The sequence below is a fragment of the Trichechus manatus genome, unplaced genomic scaffold (assembly GCF_000243295.1).
Source record: "Trichechus manatus latirostris isolate Lorelei unplaced genomic scaffold, TriManLat1.0 scaffold00013, whole genome shotgun sequence".
NCBI classification, from domain to species: Eukaryota; Metazoa; Chordata; class Mammalia; order Sirenia; family Trichechidae; genus Trichechus; species Trichechus manatus.
In genome coordinates, this window is record NW_004443949.1 from 20,976,213 (window position 1) to 20,996,658 (window position 20,446).

A 20,446-nucleotide genomic window follows, 5' to 3' on the forward strand; every position below is an offset into this window, starting at 1 on the left:
CTTTTTAAGATTTAATTCTGTTTCATAATTATTTAATATAATTATATGATCTAAAATAAAATCCATAAAGCAAAATAATTAAAGAAATTCTAGCTTTTATCTCTGTCTCCTTCACCCTATTCCTCCTTCCCTGTCATAGGTAACATTTAATATTAGGTTTATAGCTTATCCTTCCATTCTTTCTTTTAGCGTAGGCATACATGCACACACCTACGCACATATATTCAGATGCAGGTGTTTGCGTATATATGTTCATTCCTTTTTTTTTTTTTCCAACTTTTTATTTTGAAAAATTTCAAACCTATGGAAAGGTAGCAACATCCATGTATCCCTCACTTGGCTTCACCGCTTGTTAACATTTTGCCACATATGCTGTATTTATCTACCTAGTTATTATTACTCAGCCATTTGAGAGTAAGTTGCAGATTTCATGACTGCTCACCTTGTTCCTAAGAACAAGGAAGTTTCCTTGTGTAACCACAATACACTGATCAAATTCAGGGAATTTAATATTGATACAATACTATTGTCGTAGTAGATGGGAAAATTATATCAATATTGTAAGCCAAACATTTACCGTTTGTTCTGCCATTTTATAGCATTTGTTTAACCCTGATCCAGGATCCAGTGTTGGATCACAGATTGCATTTAGTTATCAGATTTCTTCTGTCTCCTTTAATCCAAAATAGTTCTCAGCCTTGCTTTGTCTGTTGTGACACTGACATTTTTTAAGAATACAGTTTGTTTGTTTGTAAAAATACCCTTTAATTTTGATTTGGTAGATTGTTTTCTAATGATTAGATTCAGGTTACCAACTTGGGGCAGCAATTCTGCCCATAGTGATATTGTATTCTTGTCGATGCATTCCATCACACTTCATTAATGTGATAGCGGCCAAATTTCTCCATCAGAAGTCATCTTTTTTTTTTTTTTTCTGCTTTTGAAAACGTCTGTGGCTAGCTATCTGCAGATTGTTTAGTAATCCTGTTCCCCAACAAATGCTCACCCAATGGTTGTAGCATCCATTGGTTATTGTTACCTGAAACACTTGTTACTGTGGTGGTTGCAGAATGATGGTTTTCTGTTATTCCTTTCAGCTGGTATTCTATTCTGAAGAAGAATTGTTTCATGCCTTCTCCCTTTTAATATGTATTCATTTATTTATTTTATGTATTTATGTCAATATGGAGTTATAAATTCTCTTTTTGTTCAGTATGTTGTAAACCTTTGCTATCATTATTCATTTTGATGCTTGAATGTTTAATAAATTTGGCCAGTGAAAGCCCCTGCAAGCTTGTTTCTATGTCCTTTTACTGTATTTTCATCAGATTTTGAGCACTCTTTACTAATTCCAGTCAACACCATATTGGTCTTTCCTTTATACCCATTTCATTTTTGTATGCCACTGTGAATAATAAAACTTCTAAGTAAAATTAGGGATTTCTTTGCAAAAATTTTATCTTTAGAATAAATCCTGAGGTTATATAATCAAAGTACTCAAAAGTTATTTGGATTAGTTCTTTTTATGTATATATGTGGTTTGTTATATGATCAGTTTGACATAAAGTTGGGCTTATTTATTTGTGCTTAATTTTTATTTTTTTTCCTATCCTGCTTGATATAATTTTACTTTTTAAATATATAAAACATTAATATGATTCTAGAAATCAAAATTACATGAAATAATGTACTCAGATGTATAACTACTCTTACTATTCTGTTCCATCTTCTCAGTTACTTCATTAAGTATCTGACTTAACCTTTCTATGTTCCTTTTTGAAAAAATTAGCAGATATATATATGGAGTTTTTTTTTTAATCCTCTACTTAAAAATATTTGCTTTGTTTCTAGAATATTATTTTAGTCCTAGATAATTTTTTAAGTTTATTATCATGCATAGAAAAATTCTTAAGGCTCACATCATATCCTATGACCAATTTATAGTTTACTATTTGACATGGACCTGCTTCCTGTATTTCACTATCATGTCAGAGGGTGAGAGAAACTTAAAAGTGGCCTTTAAAATACATGTAATTATATGTCATCATAAACTCTCATATACCATATATCAGTGTATACTTAGAAACTTCAACCTATTGTTAGAGAGCAGTAGATATTGCTAGTGGGGAGTGGGGACAATAGATACAGAGCATTAATACCTTGGTCTCTGATTGTATTTAAACTATATTATTAATTCCTTACTTAAAATTTATTTTTTTGTATGCTGAATTCCTGATCTTTACAGTATGACGTCCTGTATCTAAAATGGGTAATGCAAAAATCTAATTCTTCTTAACAAGTGTAAGTGTTCTCTTGCCTGTTGCCTCAGGTGACATTCCCAGAATGTGTAAGGTGGATGACAATCGAGTTTGACCCTCAGTGTGGAACTGCACAGTCAGAAGATGTCCTCCGCTTGTTGATTCCTGTGAGAACTGTCCAGAATTCAGGATATGGACCAAAACTGACATCTGTTCATGAAAATCTTAATTCATGGATAGAATTAAAGAAATTTGCAGGATCCTCTGGGTGGCCTAGTATGGTTTTAGTGCTTCCAGGTGAGGTTTTTGTTTTTCCCTTCTGTTTTATATGGTAAAATACATGCATTTATGATGGTGTATATTCAGTAAGGATACATCACTGAAGATGTTTATTTTCTTTTTAGAGGAATTTATTAAGGAGCTACTGTGTGTTTGGATTGCAGTTGAGGAGGAAAGAGGATGCTCTGGGCAAGGGGCATAGCATGAGCAAAGTTTTGAGAATGTTTTGAGGATCTTGTGAAAAGAGATAACCCCAACCAAAGCAGATAGTTAATACTGAGGAGTGGCTATCTGTGTTATTGGGACCAGACTGTAGACAAAGTGAACTAGATCTTTTATTTTTCCATTAAGTGCTAAATTTTAAGAAGTTACTAAGGACTTCTCACCTTCAAGATAATTCCTGAACAGTTGTGTTAAAGCTGTTGAGTTTTCAGTTTGCTTAAGGGTGTGTGTGTGTGTGAGAGAGAGACAGAGACAGAGAAAGTATGTGTGAGTGTGTGTGTGTGAGAGAGATTTTTGTTACTGTTGTTATTGTTTTTCTTTAAAAGAAGTTGTTTTAAGTTTTTTTTTTTTTAATGCGTATATAGTCTCTTGTGATTTTAACAAATTAACCATAGCTACTTTTGTGATCCCTCAAACCAACAGCTAGTTTGATTCCAAAAACTTTTATCTTCTGGCCTGAACTGCCTTTTAAATAGGTAATTCCACAGTATCTAAACTAATGGAACAGAATGTGAATAAAAAGGTGATAATGCAAAAAAAAAAAAAAACCTTATTTCTATTAATATAAATGACAGATGAGTTTGTTTATTTATTGACTTATTTCTTACTTACTTATTTGGGATCAGAAAAAGCCAGATGTCAGTGGTAAGGGATTGCACAGTTTGAAACAAAGGTGGCGAACTTAGGTTACCTAAGTGCTGACAGATAATTGAAAAGTGATTGCCCGTGTAATTTAATGGTAAGAAATTGGATTCAGAAGAAGAATTAGATCACAAAGAAGAATCATAACAGTGCACTTGGGATGTTCCTGTTATTCCTCGTGATGTTTTTAGAAAAATTTTCCTTAAGTTAGCTATAATCCGATAAGTCGATTCTGACTCATAGCAGGCTTACAGGACAGAGAAGAACTGCCCCATAGGGTTTCCAAGGCTGTAATCTTTACGGGAGCAGACTGCCACATCTTTCTCCCGTGGAGCGGCTGGTGGGCTCAAACCACTGATCTTTCAGTTTACAGCTGAATGCTTAACTACTGTGCCACCAAGGCTCCTTCAAATTAGATATAGAAACCAAAAAAAAACTTTTTTTAGGTTATTTAATATCCGATTTGTATTGCTACCTATCTTGAGATGGATAAAGGAGGGAAAAATTAATAAAGGTATTTTAGATTTTGAACTCAATTCTAGCCTTTTTTTCTTAGGAAATGAGGCCCTTTTTTCATTGGAGACTGCATCGGATTATGTGAAAGATGACAAAGCTTCTTTCTACGGTTTCAAGTGTTTTGCAATTGGATATGAATTTAGCCCTGGACCTGATGAGGTAAGAATGAATTATCTATTAATTCTGTTAAGGAATATTGTGTTTCTAAGGCTGCTTTGACTTAAATTTTATTTGTTGCCTATGTTCCACAAGGCTGAAATTTGTTTTAAGCAAAGGTGTGCATAATTTGAAGTATTTTGCAGTTTAATTGTGTGCTGTGATCTTTTGCTACTTTAAAACATGAAGAGAGTGAAGTTTATGCAAATGACCCAGCTTTTGAAGACTTAGCATTATTATACTTGCCCTGAATCTGCTCAGGTGGCTACACCTTTCTGAATAAATTATAAAACCTGATTTCACAAAGAGACTAATTTACTATCTCTTCCAAATGTTTTAAATCACGCAATAAAACAAAACCAAAGACAAAGCTGATCATGTTCCTTCAAAGTAATGAATGAAAATTCTTTGGACAATGAAAATTGTAGGTCCAGACCTTAACACCAGCTTGAGCTTGAATCTCTTCAACTCTCAGTTTAGCCATTAACTAAAAACACATGCTGCTTTCTAGATCCAAAAGGAATCCCTTGAATTTAGGTCACATTTTTTAGTAACCCATATTATTTCCCAAACATGTTTTAAAGCAGCTAATTTTTTTTTTCCCAATTCTACAGGGTGTCATTCAGTTGGAAAAAGAGTTAGCCAATCTTGGTGGGGTTTGTGCAGCAGCTTTGATGAAAAAGGATCTCGCACTTCCTATTGGTAAGTCTGGTCAAGTACTAGGTGTTTACTTCATGATTTTTTTTTTTTTAATTTTAAGAGTAGAATACGTTTATTGTAGAAAGTTCTGAAACTAGATTAGAAATGTATTCCATGATCACATACACTAATGGACAATAACTGCTTAATATGCTGATACTTTGGGTTTTATTTTAATGAAGACTTCTTTATTTACAAACACACACACCCTCCCTTTAGTACAAGGCACTGGATTTACAGAATTAATCCAAAAGTATAAACTATTTCTTAAATATCCTAATACAGATACGAAGCAGAGAATTGTATATTCGTTGTCTGGGGTCAGGGTACAAGTCAGTAGAAATGTCATTTGAACATAGTTGTTATTTAAAAACATGGTATCATGTGAAAGATAAGCTAGAAAGAAACGTAGATGGCAAAGGGAAGATTACCCAGAATCAAAGCCGGAGCTTGTCAAAATTTCAAAGTTGGGCGTAACAGGAGGAGTAAACTGCAAATAAGACGGCGAAGGAGCGGTCAGTGAGGTAGGAGAAAAACCAATATGTCTGTGGGATTTTTGCATGCTTCTGAGAAGTCAGTTAAAATCTATCAGTGGATTGGAAAACTCGTAGGTTATGGATATACTCAGTAAGAAATATTTATTTCTATCAGTAAAATGATAGAAATGTAAGACCTTTTAGTAGATTTAGAGAGAATAGAAAGTGGGGAAGTATAGTCAGGTTGAATATACTTAGTACTTTAGAAGAGTTTCCTTATGAAACAGAATAGAGAAATGAGACAATGGCGGAAATAGTACTGTTCTATCTGATGTGGATTTGTATGATTTACAAATTTTGATCAAGAGGATAAAGATAAAAATAAAGATGACAATGTTTGCTAATTCTGTAATATTTATACATGAGTTAACATTTTATTTCCACCATTCTCACCCCTACAAGTCCGCCTATACCTCTCTGAGACTGCTCTTCCTAGTCCGTCCTTTTCTTTCCTTCCCTTCTCTTTCTCTACTCTCTTCTTCTTTCTCTATTCCTCTTCGTGGTGCTTTTTATTCTTCTCAGTTCCCTTGCTGCTACTTAATGTTGGTACATATGTAAGGAAATGAGAACTCTTGTATTCATGTGAGGAAAATTGGTACAGCCTCTTTGGAGGAAATTTGTCAGTAGCTGTTAAAATTTTACATGCATGTACTATGACCTAGCAAATTTGTATGTATACTTGCACAATTGACCAAAAATACATGTTCAAGGATGGATTAATTCCCTGGTGGCTCAATGGTTAAGAGCTCGGCTGCTAACCAAAAGGCTGAAGTTCAAATCCACCAGCCGCTCCTTGGAAAAACCCTATGGGGCAGTTCTACTCTATCTGTAGGTTCGCTGTGAGTTGGAATTGACTTGACAGCAATGGGTTTGGTTTGGTTTTTATGACTGTAAAATCCTAGAAGCAACCAAAATGTCAGTGGGAACTGTTTAAATAAGTAACGGCACGTCTATATAATGGGAATCTGTGCAACTGTTTAAAAAAAAAAAAAAAGACCTATATGTCCTGACAAAGAAACTGTCCAAATTATATTGTTAAGTGAGAAAAGCAAGTTGCAGAAGAAGAACCCATTTTTGCACACATTGTCATGTATAACATACATATGTAAGTCTGCTTATTCTTATCTGCACAGAAGGTTTCTGGAAGAATACATAAGAAACGTGACATTGATTATCTTTGTGGGTGGCTATGATTAAAGAGGTAGAATATTTTGTTTGTACTTCTGTACAATTTAGATATTTCCTCTTAAGTATCTCCTAAACAAATATCACTTTTATAACTTAATTGAACTATCAAAGAAAAGTCAATAAATAAAATGTTTTATATATGAAGCAGTAAAATTACTAGATGGTACAGTTGCTACCTTGTTCCTCTCAGTGAGTCACTGCTGTATGGTAAAGGTATAAGGCAACAAAATGTAAAGGCTGAGATTCTGAATAATCGATTCGCTCCCTTTTCTTTTTATAAAGAAGTAAACATACTAAATCTTAAAAATATATGTTTATATGTATATACTGTGTGTATATAGATATAGATATAAATGAACAGGTGCTTTTCGAATATCGCCTTGAGAATTGTAGCTTATATTCATTCTGAAAATGTTTTATATTTTAAAATGTAAACCACTGAGACTTAATTGAAGATAACAGTTCTTTTCAATCTGGGATGTCAGAGTTGTAAAAAAAGTTGTAATGAATGTAAAGGACTAGAAAATTAAACTAAGTATTAACATATTTTAGTAAAACTTTTCATTTGCACAATAGGTAATGAACTAGAGGAAGATCTTGAAATTCTTGAAGAGGCTGCATTACAGGTATTGTCCCAAACATTGTAAGGACAAGCTTTGTACATTAATGTAAAAGCAATATTTTCACTCAAATCAGCTTTATTTTTCCTGAACCTCAAATTTGTTCCCTGAGTACTTTGTTCTGTTCATTGGCAGTTATAAAAATAAATGACTCATAATGGCTCACCTTGATGAAAGAGATTAATGTGAACCATTACAGTACTGTGTGGTGGTTGTTAACTGTGAAGTTAGACATAAATCCTATGGGAGAAAGAAGAGCAACTAAGTACCAAGGGTCTAGGGGAAGGCTTTGTAGAGCTGTAGACATTTAAATTGGATCTTGAAGAAAGTTTTATTTTACCAGATAGAAAAATGGGGAAAGGATTTCACAAAGGAAACTGGAGGTGCATGGTTTTATTATAAATTCTGGTAGGAAGTAGTAAAAGGTGAGGTACTTAAAATTGGTGGGTTGAGATTGTGATAGGCTTGTATGTTATATGTAGTGGTTAGAACCAGTTGGCAATAGGCAGTTGGGAGCCATCAGTTTGTAGCTGCTGTTGTTTGCTTATTTTTTTGTTTGTTTAGACATTAGGAAACTAGCACATTTTGACACTATGTAGTGGAAATACATGTCAATAAAGTTCTCTTTGGATCTTTTAGATCTGTTATTATGTCAGTTTCTAATATTCTGTTATTAAAAATTGCTGGGACCTTATATGGCTTTCTTACTTTATTAGTTTGAATTTAATTAGCTCATAATTCTTAATAAGATGGAAAGAAACATCATAAATCTCCAGGCAAGGTGTTTCAAATTACAGTACCTGCTTCCTACAGGTCAGAGATTCTAAGAGTCATTGCATATAGTGAGAGCCATCAGTGATGAGAAATTTTTTGCATATTAAAATGGTGTGAAAGTAGAAGAATGGTAGAGAAGCATTCAACTGGATCAGTGGTATCCAGACTTTAGGATTGCATGGATTTGTAAAATTTTCTCCAAAAAACTTTTTCCAGAACTATGGTTGATAACTTTTAGTTTTGTTAGATTAAGAATACTTCTCAAAAATGTATGATTTATTATTACCAATGCTTTATAAAAGAAGGACATTTTAATATCCCTAAATAGACAGGTTATATTATTGGAATGAAGGATTCACTGTATTATGTCCTTATGCTTTCTGATTTCACCACGGACCAGATAACTTCATCGAGCCCACATATGAAAAATACTGATTTATATCACACTTATTTTCTGTGTTAAGTTTATGTAGCTAATACTGGTAACTTAAATAATATCTGTAGAGTACTTTATAGTTTACAGTATCTTTAATACTGTCTCTTTATTTTTATAATTACACTTAGAGATCAGTATTATCTCTTGCATCTTACAATTACAATAACTGAAGTTCAGAGAAGTTATATGACTTATTTAAAACTCAGCTAATTGAGTGATAAAGGCTAGTACCCAGGTCTTCTAATTCCTAGGCCTAGTGTTTTACATTTTATTTCCTGAGATAAATTGATCAGAGCAGTAATAATAAAAACATTTACCTGATCTTTACTTTATCAAGCACTATTCTAGACACTTTGCATATTTTAACTCACTTAATTGTCACAGCAGTCCTATGTATTAGACTCTTATCTCCATTTACAGATCAGAAAATTGAGGCATGGAGAACCTAGATAGCTTGCCCAGGATCACACAGCTAGTAAGTGGCTGGGCTGGAATTTGAACTCTGGTACTTTGGTGAGGAAATCCATGATCTTGACCGCTATGCTCTGATCATAGGGCATATGTCAAGAAGCTTATGGGTTTTAAAGCTCCACCCAACTTTTCTTTATAGTTCAAAAAAAAATAAATAAGTTAAATCTTTGTACCTTAAGAAACAAAATAAAAATTCATCAAACATTTATCAAACACTGTGTCAGGCAATATTTTAGTTAAGGAGCATAGTCAAGGAGCTGATATATTATTCATCATTATCAAGACTATTATGATTTATAAAATGTCATTTAGGCCAGATATAAAGAGAGCCCTTACTGCACTGCTGTTCAAGAAAAAAAAAAGAAAAAAACCATGTCCCAAATTGCCTACATTTTTTGGCATGTGAGGTAGTCATTGTGGTGGTCTAATATGTTTTAAATGTCTATTTGTTAGGCAGAGCCCTGGTGGCACAGTGGTTAAGAGCTACAGCTGCTAACCAAAAGGTGGGCAGCTCAAATCCACCAGCCACTCCTTGGAAGCCCTGTGGGGCAATTCTACTCTGTCCTATAGGGTCTCTATGAGTTGGAATTGACTTGAAAGCAGCAGGTATTTATTAGGCAGTATAGTGCGCATTTTATATAAGTGTTATTTATTTTTTACAGTAACCACGTAAGAGAAATATTATTTAAAAGCCAGTTTATACGTTTTACAGATTCAAGGATGATCTGTAACTTGTTAACCCAAGATCACACAGCAAGTAACTTGTGCAAAGCCAGGATTTGAACTCAACTCTGTTTGAGCCTGAAGATACTGATTTTTAAAATTAAGTAGTTTGTAAAATGCTGAAGTTACTGTTGTATAAAGTTGATAGTACTAGAAATGTAATCTTTTTGTATGAAAAATACTTTGTTTTGAAATTTAGTATGTAGTCATTATAAAGTTTCTAGATTTTCAACATTTAAAGCCAGTCTTTCAAAAAAACATAGGGTTTGCTTGTCAGCTGAAGATTAAAATTTCAATTTTATCTGCTTCTTTTTCTTAACTTTAATAAGGCTAGACAGGCTGATGGAGTCCTGGTGGCACAGTAGTTAAGAGCTCATGCTCATCTGCTAACCAAAAAAGGTCAACAGTTTGGATCTACTAGCCGCTCCTTGGGAACCCTATGGGGCAGTTTTACTCTGTCCTGTAGGGTCGCTATGAGTCGGAATCGACTCAGCAGCAATGGGAGAACAGGAGATAGGCTAAGGCAGTTTATTTGCAGCCACAATAAGGCTTTTAGTGCTTGTTGCCTAAGTCAAGACTTTGGTTCCGTCCCACCCAAAAGAGCAGATACAACTTACTTGTGGGAGCCAACAATATACCTGGCCCGTTGCCGTCCAGTCACTTCTGTCTCATAGCAGCCCTATAGGACAGAGTAGAACTGTCCCATACAGTTTCCAAGGCTGTAATCTTTACTGAAGCAGACTGCCATATCTTTCTCCCACAGAGCGGCTGGTGGGTTCAAACCTCCAACCTTTTGGTTAGGAGCTGAGCGCTTAATCACTGTGCCACCAGGGCTCCTTTCAGCTGACAATAATTGGGACTGAAAAAGAGGGGGACTTCCACAGCTACCTTGACAAAAGTGTACATAACACACCTGGAGGGCTATAGTGGGAGGAGAATACACCATTTCAGCTAGCACGCAGATCCAGAAAGAAACAGGACCCAGAAGGGGCTCAGCCTACATGCTCTAATCCTTCTTTCAGTCTAACCAGTCTGATATGTCACTTATTTTTGTGGCAGAAAGGAGTAAGTGAGCAGAAAGACACTGGAAGTATTATTCCCATGTTTTTTCCTCCAGAAAGTTTTCTCCTTTATGAGCTAAAGGAAGAATAATCTTAGATAACCTGAGAAGGCTTATCTAAAATTGTTGTGCACATTCAAAAAATTCATGTAGGTAAAGTTTTATATTTTAAAATATATAAATATTCCCCTTCACCCAACAGGTGTGCAAAACCCATTCTGGTATCCTTGGAAAGGGTTTAGCTCTTTCTCATTCACCAACTATATTAGAGGCACTTGAAGGAAATTTACCACTTCAAATCCAAAGCAATGAGCAGTCTTTTCTGGATGATTTTATTGCTTGTGTTCCAGGATCAAGTGGTGGAAGGCTTGCAAGGTAATGTAATTTAAGTAGTAAAATTACTTTTGGGGCTTGCCTCTGTCTTCATTTGTTAAGAGAAATGAAAGAGGAGTCATTAGGATATTAAATGCTGCTTAAAATAAATCTGTTTTATGTGTTTTGAATTCACTGAAGTATAAAATGGTAATCAATATTTCAAAATATTTTTAAAATATATGATAGTTCCTAATTGATTATTGATTATTTTCTAGGTGAACTTTTTTAAACATTATAATTGAAGTGCCTGTATTTGACAGTAATATTTAATATCTAGACTCCTAGATTTATCACTATATTTTATTGTAACAGAATTTTTTTTCAAATCTACAATTGATGCAAATATAAACTTGGAATTTAACTCAAATAATTTGAGTTTGCAGTTCTGATTTTTTTTTGCTATTTGCTTAATTTTAAGATGAAAAGAAAAAAATATGCTGGCCTGTGTTACTTTACTGTTAACATGAAAACCCAACTTTTTTCTGGTTTTAATTTTAAAAAATAAAGACATTACTCTTTAGTTTTTAAAAATCAAAATGGTGACTGGAGAGGAATAAAAAAAAATTTAAGTCAGCCTCACTGCTATGTTATGGATATTTTTATGTAAGTAGTGACAGAATTACCTATTACTTATTTCATAAGACGACTTGAATATAGATTATGGAATGCATTCAGTAATGGATTTCACAAATTATAGAAATTTAACAAATTTTACATGGAAGGCAAAGTAGTGAGGAAGATAGCTGAGAAATTATATGAAGAGAGAAAGACAGTACACCTTGACCTTAGCTGCTCTTCAGTAAGCATAATGCCATTTCTGTCCCTGTTTGTATGGATAAGCTGCTCTTTCACAGGTTTTCAGGTTGGCAAATTAAAACAGACCTCACAAAGAGTGAGTGTACTTGAAACTTCAAATTATGCAAAAGCTGGTTTTTGTTGTTATTTTAAATTAGCCATAGTTAAAATGTCAAGTTTCCTGATTTTAAAATTACTTCTATATTGTATATAAACATACATTGGAATCTCGTGTGCTTTTGTATTTTTCTTAATGAGTTTGTCATTAACAGTTTCCAAGGGAGACTCTGTGGTGATTATCATTGGCTAGGAAATGAAGATTTTGTTTTAGCATTTTTTTGATACAAGTATTAATCATTTGACTTAATTGCATGTTAATCATTGAAGTGCTGATGAATGAATGCATTTTTTATTGCTGGTAGGTGGCTTCAGCCGGATTCCTATGCTGATCCTCAGAAAACATCTTTGATCCTGAATAAGGATGATATTCGTTGTGGTTGGCCTACCACCATAACTGTTCAAACAAAAGACCAGTATGGGGATGTGGTACATGTTCCCAATATGAAGGTAACTATATCTGAATTAAGTTAGGAGACATCTGTACACTGACTAATAAAATTTTAGAAATGGCAAGTGTTTAGGGTCTATTTGCTTTATACTTTTTATGTATATATAAAAAAAGGAGCTGAAAAATGGAATGTTTAAATGACTTGGTAATATTAACTAGTTCCCATGCTTCCAAGTTTTACATTTTGGGGGATTTTATTTATTTATTTGGATCTTTTTTTAATTTTTTTTTTTACATTTTGTCAGATGGTTGAAAGGAAGGATAAGAAAGTGTGCATATAAAGAAAGCTAGGCACATGAGTACAAACCCTCAATACATATAGTGATTGAATAAATGAATAAAAGGATACATTTTAAAATTTTGTGTATATATTTGAAAAGACTCAAGTACATTCTGCATTTGATATTATTGAAACCACATTTAAAAATAATATTGATACTTCTTAAATAAGTTAGGACTATATGAATTTGGATTGTAAAAGATTGAAGACAAGAAATAGGCATGTGCAGTAGATGAATGTAGAGTTCTTCTGATGACTCTTCCCTGAGGCATTAACTTATAATGATGTTTTAGAGCATATTGTAATGCATATAATTAAATCCTTTGTGATATAATCTAATAATGTAAATATCTCTTTTAAAACTTTTATTATGTTTCTGAAAAGGTAGATATTGAATGAAAATCTAGATAGGCAGTCCCAACCACCCCCCTATCAAAAAAAAAAAAAAGTTATTCCAAAGTGATTTGGTTGTTTAAAGTGATTTGGTTGTTAGAGTTGATTAAGTCACAAAATCCTTTTTACTCACATAGTAGCTAATTTTACCTCAGTATTACTTTCAGTAAAACTATTTTAACTGGCATAGTGGTTAAGAACTTGGCTGCTACCCAAAAGGTTGACAGTTTGAATCCACCAACCACTCCTTGAAAACTCTTTGGGGCAGTTCTACTCTGTCCTATAGTGTTGCTATGAGTTGGAATCAACTCGATGGCAACAGGTTTGGTTTTGGTTTGGTATTTCAACTACTTCTTGTATTATTTGATTAATAGTATGAAGAAGCACAATGTCAATGTCGCCTCTTACTTATAGTAAGAAAGATAAGACACACACTGTTCACATAACAGTGAATAGAATTATATGAAAAAAGTATTTGACTCTGATACTAAATAAAAACCACTCTTTAGCAGTAGTTTTCAAATATTTGACCATAACCTGCAATAAGAATTTGCATTATACATACATATATGATGGAATAGTACATACTATTAACTACATTTTATATACATACATACATACACAGGAGTCCTTGGGTGGCATAAATGGTTAAGCACTGAACTACTAACCAGAAGGTTGGCAGTTCAAACCCACCCAGAAATGCCTTGGAAGACAGGCCTGGAGATCTGCTTCTGAAAGGTCACAGCCTTGAAAACCCTGTGGATCAGTTCTGCTCTGCACACATGGGGTCACTATGAGTCAGAATTAACTTGAGTCCAACTAACAACATATGCACATGCACTCAGACACATACAATACACTGTACTATAATATTTTCTATTATTTTAATGCAGATCATACCCCCACCAAAGTGATTTTGCAACCATTATGAATTGCTCTATAGAATGCAAAAAAATCACAAATTATAAGAAAAAAAATTGAGTAGAGAATAAAGCAATCCTGATAGTGATACAAAAAAATGACTCCACCTAAGGACAGAATTTTGATCACAGTACAACACACATTAATGTATTATGGGGCTTGTCTGTTCAGTGGTAAATTTCTGACTTGAGTGCATGTGAGTTGTTAAATCCATTGTTTAAGCCCACAAGATTAAGTTCCTTGTACGTGTGACTATGTTGTAGTAACCATTTTCCAGGTTGACATACCATTTCATTTCGTTTTAATGTTTATATTGCTATTCTTATAGTATTTTTTTGGTTGTATTTTATTTCCTCTTGGTTTTCTTCTTTGTATCTTTTGCTGTCTCTTCATTTTGATATCTGGGTTATTTATATCTTGCATTTCGAAGTTAGATTTTATGCTTTTTCTTTTTTTTTATCCCCCTCTTTGGGTTCTTTTGTTTAAGCACATGATCTTGTGCTCTATAGTTTAATTTCCTTCTCCTATGTATTTTGCTTCTCCTACTTACTATCTTCCATTGCCTTAAACCTCTTAGTAAATATGCTCAAAATCCATATCAGATTTATCTCTAATTTAGAAATGATATCTAAGAAACTCCTGTAAATATTACTTAGAAAAAGTGATTTGTGAAATTATTGATGTTTATTTTAGTGATATCAAGTTATTGTATAAGCTAAAAACAAAATAATTTATCTGTTTTATTTTCAGCCTGTTAGATGGCACATGCAGTTTTAGGAACATTTTAGAACCATTGGAAATTGTTAAAGTATCTTTTCATAATGATAACTAATTATTTGAAACATAAAAGTTGATTTGCAGCTAATATTTTAATGACATCAAAAGTGCTTCTTAAAGCACAAGTGTTGCTGCTATATTTTTTACTTACAAAATGATTATTGCAAAGAAACTGTATTTAGTGAGAAGAGAAAGTCACATAGAAAAGAATAACAAAATAACAAAAAAAAATTTTAAGAAGTACAGTTTATAAAAGAAAGCAATATGGTTATTATTCCATATCTCAGTACTCTTAGAGTGTAAAATTATTTAATGATTTACTTTAAGGTTCATGGTACATAGTTACATGTACCTCTAATTTTTATTTACTCAGGGTGAATATAGTTGTTTAGAAAAAGATTAAATCAAGATAGTATGTATAAATGAATGACTAAATAAAAGTGGTATATTTGTACAATGGAAAATTATCCAGCAATTTAAAAGGGAAGAAGTTCTAATACAAACTACAACATAGATGAACCTTGAAAACATTATGCAAAGTGAAATAAGCCAGATAGAAAAGGACAAATTACGTATGGTTCCACTTATATAAAATATCTAGAATAGGCAAATTCATAGAGATAGAAAGTAGACGAAAGAGCACCATGACTGGCGGAAGGGAGGACGGGGAGTTACCACTTAGTACGTATGGAGTTTCTGTTTGAGGTGATGAAAAAGTTGGAAATAGATAATGCTGGTGATTGAACAACATTGTGAATGACATCAGTGCTACTGAATTATACACATGAAATAGTTAAAATGACAAATTTTATGTTACACATATTTTACCACAATAAAAATGTCAAAAATAGTATGTATACAAAGTGTGTATAAATAATTTAAAACAAATGTCTTAAAATTTGACAGTACCGTTTTATTTCCCACATTTAAAGTTTAAAGCTTTAAATGGTGCCAAATGTATATGACTTAAAGAATTTTACCATATACCTTTAAACTACTGTTTTTTAAATATAAGAATGGGTTTTTAATGTTTCCAGGGCATTATGTTGGTCATAATGCTGATCTCTCTTAATCCCAGTTGAAGATTTTAGTTATTTAATACAACAAATTTGCTATCTATTCTTAACTTTGTATAAACAATGAGAGTTTCAAACTAGTGATTCCATAGAATGGCATTAATAAGAACAATAAACAATAAAGACATTCCACAGTTTCTGAGTGTCCCTGAATTACTTAAGAAATGCTATCACTTATTTTACCCTTAGTATTTCTGTGATGGTCCTATAGTTGAATTAATTACTTCTTGCCAACCACAAACGTTTTGTCTGGAAGGAAAAGAAAGAACTCTTAGTGCCTAGGTTTGAATGTTTTTTGCAAATGCATAAACAATCAAATAAATAAAATTAAACATTTTATTAGAAAGTATTTCTGAAAATTATTGTTTGTAGGGCAGTTTGTACTTTCAGGGCTTTAACATGCCTTAGCAAATCTGTTCTTTGCATCTATATGGTACAGTAAGTAGATAAAAGATATCCCATTTAATTGTTGAAGAAACTGAGTTACAAAGTTTAATTAGATTGCTTAGATCAAATGGCTGATGTTGATGATGGGGCCATTCTCTAGAGCAAAGACACATCTTTAAGCTTTAGGTATAAGATTTATTTTATTATGTTTTAACTTTTAAGACTTATATACAATGGAGTACATTTTCTTCTGCTGAATGGTACAACGGAGATTGAGATTAGTGCTTAAAATATGCTGAAATACGGGAAAATATTTATACTAAATTACCTGATAAAATAACCCAATGTTAGTACCTGCAAACATACAATCTAGATTCATTCTATTCTTTCCTCTTCTTTATCAATGATGGTGTTAATTTTTATTTTACGTTTTGATACCCATGAGTATTTATTCTGAAAAAATGAGGCCTGTGTTTTACAGTGTTCAAGGTCCATATTTTAGAAGCATCTTGAGGTCATTCTGACACTATTAAATTAGTCTTTGGAGGGAATGCCTGAGATGAACCAATGTTAACATAAAATTTGTATCATTGTCAGTCCATAAATGCAAGCTGCTGATTTGATTTGTCATGGACAATTATGTAATAAAAGTATTTGGTTTTTATAATATCATGGTTAGGTGGAAGTGAAGGCCGTCCCTGTTTCTCAGAAAAAAACATCTTTACAACAAGAGCAAGTCAAGAAATCTCAAAGGATTCCTGGCAGTCCTGCAGTAACAGCTGCGTCTTCTAATACTGACATGACTTTTGGTGGACTGGCATCACCAAAGCTTGATGTTTCATATGAACCAATGATAGTGAAGGAGGCTCGATATATTGCCATAACAATGATGAAGGTAATTTATTTTATTCATCAGAAAAAATTTACTTTTCACCATTCACTAATTAAGAAATATTTCAGTGGTTTAAATGCAGATGGAAAGCTACAAGTCTATAGAGCTGTTGATAGATGTAAAACTTGCAGCATATTTTTTAGGATGATATTGTTTTCTTCCAGAGAGAATTTTCATTTGTTTCAGCAGGTGTTTAAAGGGGATTGACAACTGTAGATGAAGTTAATCCAATCAGAGATTGAGATGATTTAAAGATGGTTTCAGTCACTGCAAAACTACTTGTCTATTTACAATTTATCATTACTCCTAGACACAGCTCTTCAGGGGTCATCTGGGCCCCCTTGTATTTTGGGGTGACCTCAACCCAAAAGCTGCCAGCTTTTTGGCTTTTCAGCCTCCTCTTCCAGAACAGTAGACGTTCTTAAGTCAAAAGTCCTCCCAAGTGTGGGGCTCATCTCTTTAGCTTTCTTGCTTCTTCAGGCTTTTTAGCTCTTCAGTGCCATTAGATAGATTTTTAAAAAAATATTTTGTGCAACTTTTTAAGTTATTCTCAGAGGTAGTGATAGTCTGGATTATAAAGGTGGCAATTAGTCAAAGTAAAAGTTAGGAATTTTGGCATTATCCAAGAGCAGTGGTGAGCCATTTAAACATTTCAAGTAGAGGAATGGCACGTTTAGATTTGTGTTTTATAAAAATCATTGTGGAGAATGCAATTGGGCAGGTGATCAAGAGACATAATTTGGTTTCAAGGAAACCATTTAGAAGACTATTGACTTCATCTGCTGAAATGTACTGATCACTTGGACTAGTTAGGTACAATCAGAATAGCTTCAAGAGATATTTAGGGTATAGAATCAACAATACTTGGTGGTTGATGAGGGTGTGAAAAGAAAGAGGAAGGAAATCAAAGATGAAGTTCCATTTTGGGCTTGAGTAGTAGGATTAATAATGTTGGGGGGGGGACGGATTTTGGTTGAAGAAAATAATAGATTTGGGTTTGGATATGATGAATTTTAGATATCTCTGAAATATCCATGTGAAAATGTATAAAAGGAAGTTGGATATACAGACCTGATGTGCAGGATCACAGTCTGACCTCAAAAAAAGGATTTGAGAATCAACACTTAGGTTACATGTGAAGTCGTGGGACTGGATAGTATCTTCCATGGTGAATGAAGAAAGAATTTCCAGGACAGGATCCTGAGTAACAGCAATATCAGCAATTCTCAAACTTACGTCCATATCAGAAGCATCTGGAGCACTTGTTAGAGAAGGAAAATTTTCTGACCCCACTGCTAGACTTTTAAATTCAGTAGGTCTAGAGAGATGTTCTACAATTTACATTTAAAACAGATGTGCAGAGAGATTTAAAATAACTCCAGATCTGTACCTTGAGAAATCTTGATTTGCAAGATATATAAGAGGGGAGAAAAATGACAAGATTAGCCAAAGAAGTAAGATGTAATCTACATCACCAGCACTTAATTTTTGCCAGACACTTTTCCCACCACTTAACATAGAGTAACTAATTTAATCCTCATGGTGACCCTATAAATTACTGTTTTTATTTCCATTTTACATTTGGAAATATGAAAGCACAGAGAGATTAAGTAACTTACCTAAAGCCACACAATTAATAAATGACAGAGAGTCAGACTCCAGATTCAATTTTCCTAACTGCCTTATGGCACATTTTGAAGGTCAAGGAAAAAGCAATTTAAGAAGGGTTAAAAATGTTATAAGGTCCCTGGGTGTGCTTGACTACTAACTTAAAGGGTGGCAGTTCAGACGCACCCAGTGCTGCTGTGGAAGAAAGGTGTGGTGTTCTGCTTCCCTAAAGATTACAGCCAAGAAAACTCTATTCTGTCACGTGAGGTCACCATGAGTTGGAATTGACTGCATAGCACCTGGTTTGGTTTGGTTTGGTTGCAGTTGTTATGCTACAAAATGGAAGTTCACTTTTGCAAAGGATCTAATCACAAGGAATTCATCAATGACCTTGGCAAGAGTAGTTTCAGAGCCATAGTAGGTTGATGAAACCACCACTCATTTGTCAGTTGGTCATACTGTGGTGACTTGTATTCAGAGGAGCTTCCAGACTAAGACAGACTAGGAAGAAGGACGTGGCACTTTACTGGTGAAAAAATTGGCCAGTGAAAACCTTATGAATAGCAGCAGAACATTGTGTGATATAGTGCCAGAAGATGAGCCCCTCAGGTTGCAAAGCATTGAAAATACAACTGGGGAAGAGCTGCCTCTTCAAAGCAGAGCCGTGGATGAAGTAAAGCTTTCAGAACCTTCATTTGCTGATGTGGCACAACTCAAAATGAGAAGAAGCAGCCACAACATCCATTAATAATTGGAACATAGAATGTACGAAGTATGAATCTAGGAAAATTGGAAATCATCAAAAATGAAATGGGACACATGAAGATTGATATCCTAGGCTTTAGTGAGCTGAAATGGACTAGTATTGGCTATTTTGAATCAGTCATATGCTCTAGTATGCCAGGAATCACATTGCATTCATCATCCAAAAGAACAATTCAAGATCTATCCTGAAATACAGCACTGTCAATGATAGGATAATATCCATACACCTTCAAGGAAAACTAGTTAATAAGACTATTATTCAAATTTATGCACCAACCACTAATGCCAAAGATGAAGAAACTGAAGATTTTTGCTATCTTCTATATTCTGAAATTGATCAAACCTACAGTCTGATGCGTTGATAATTACTGGTGTTAGGAATGCGAAAGTCGAAAACAAAGCAGGATCAGTAGTTGGAAAATTTGGCCTTGGCAATAGAAACAACAGTGGAAATCACATTATAGAATTTTGCAAGACTTATTCGTTGTAAATACGTTTTTAAACAACATAAGTGGTGACTGTACAAGTGTACCTTGTCGATTGAATACCCAGGAATCAAATCAGCTACATCTGTGGAAAGAGACTATGGAGAAGCTCAATATCATCAGTAACAAGAAGACCAGGGGCCAACTGCAGAACAGACCATCAACTGCTCACATGCAAGTTCAAGTCGAAGCTGAAGAAAATTAAAACAAGACCATGAGAGCCAAAGCACAACCTTGAGTATATCCCACCTGAATTTAGAGACCATCTCAAGAACAGATTTGACACATTGGACGTAAATGACTGAAGACCAGAAGAGTTGTGGGATGGCGTCCAGGACATCATACATGTAGAAAGCAGAAGGTCATTAAAAAGACAGGAAAGAAAGAAGAGACCAAAATGGGTATCAGAAGACACTCTGAAACTTGCCCTTGAATGTACAGTAGCTAAAGCAAATGGAAGAAATGATGAAGTAAAAGAGCTGAATAGAAGATTTCAAAGGGCCACTCGAGAAGACAAAGAAAAGCGTTACAATGAAATGTGCAA

The 20,446-nt window shown here is 33.8% G+C and overlaps 1 protein-coding gene across 10 annotated transcripts in view; it reads left to right on the top strand.

The window, feature by feature from the left end:
- MYCBP2 (MYC binding protein 2) overlaps window positions 1–20,446 on the top strand; it is a 308,219-nt gene that overhangs the window by 187,960 nt on the left and 99,813 nt on the right. For all 10 annotated transcript variants that reach the window (XM_023726707.1, XM_023726708.1, XM_023726712.1 and 7 more), the window contains 7 exons: window positions 2,330–2,555; window positions 3,958–4,076; window positions 4,688–4,775; window positions 7,073–7,122; window positions 10,783–10,955; window positions 12,173–12,317; window positions 16,832–17,047. In XM_023726707.1, coding sequence (XP_023582475.1) covers window positions 2,330–2,555; window positions 3,958–4,076; window positions 4,688–4,775; window positions 7,073–7,122; window positions 10,783–10,955; window positions 12,173–12,317; window positions 16,832–17,047 — 1,017 coding nt within the window. The remainder of the gene's footprint in view (window positions 1–2,329; window positions 2,556–3,957; window positions 4,077–4,687; window positions 4,776–7,072; window positions 7,123–10,782; window positions 10,956–12,172; window positions 12,318–16,831; window positions 17,048–20,446) is intronic.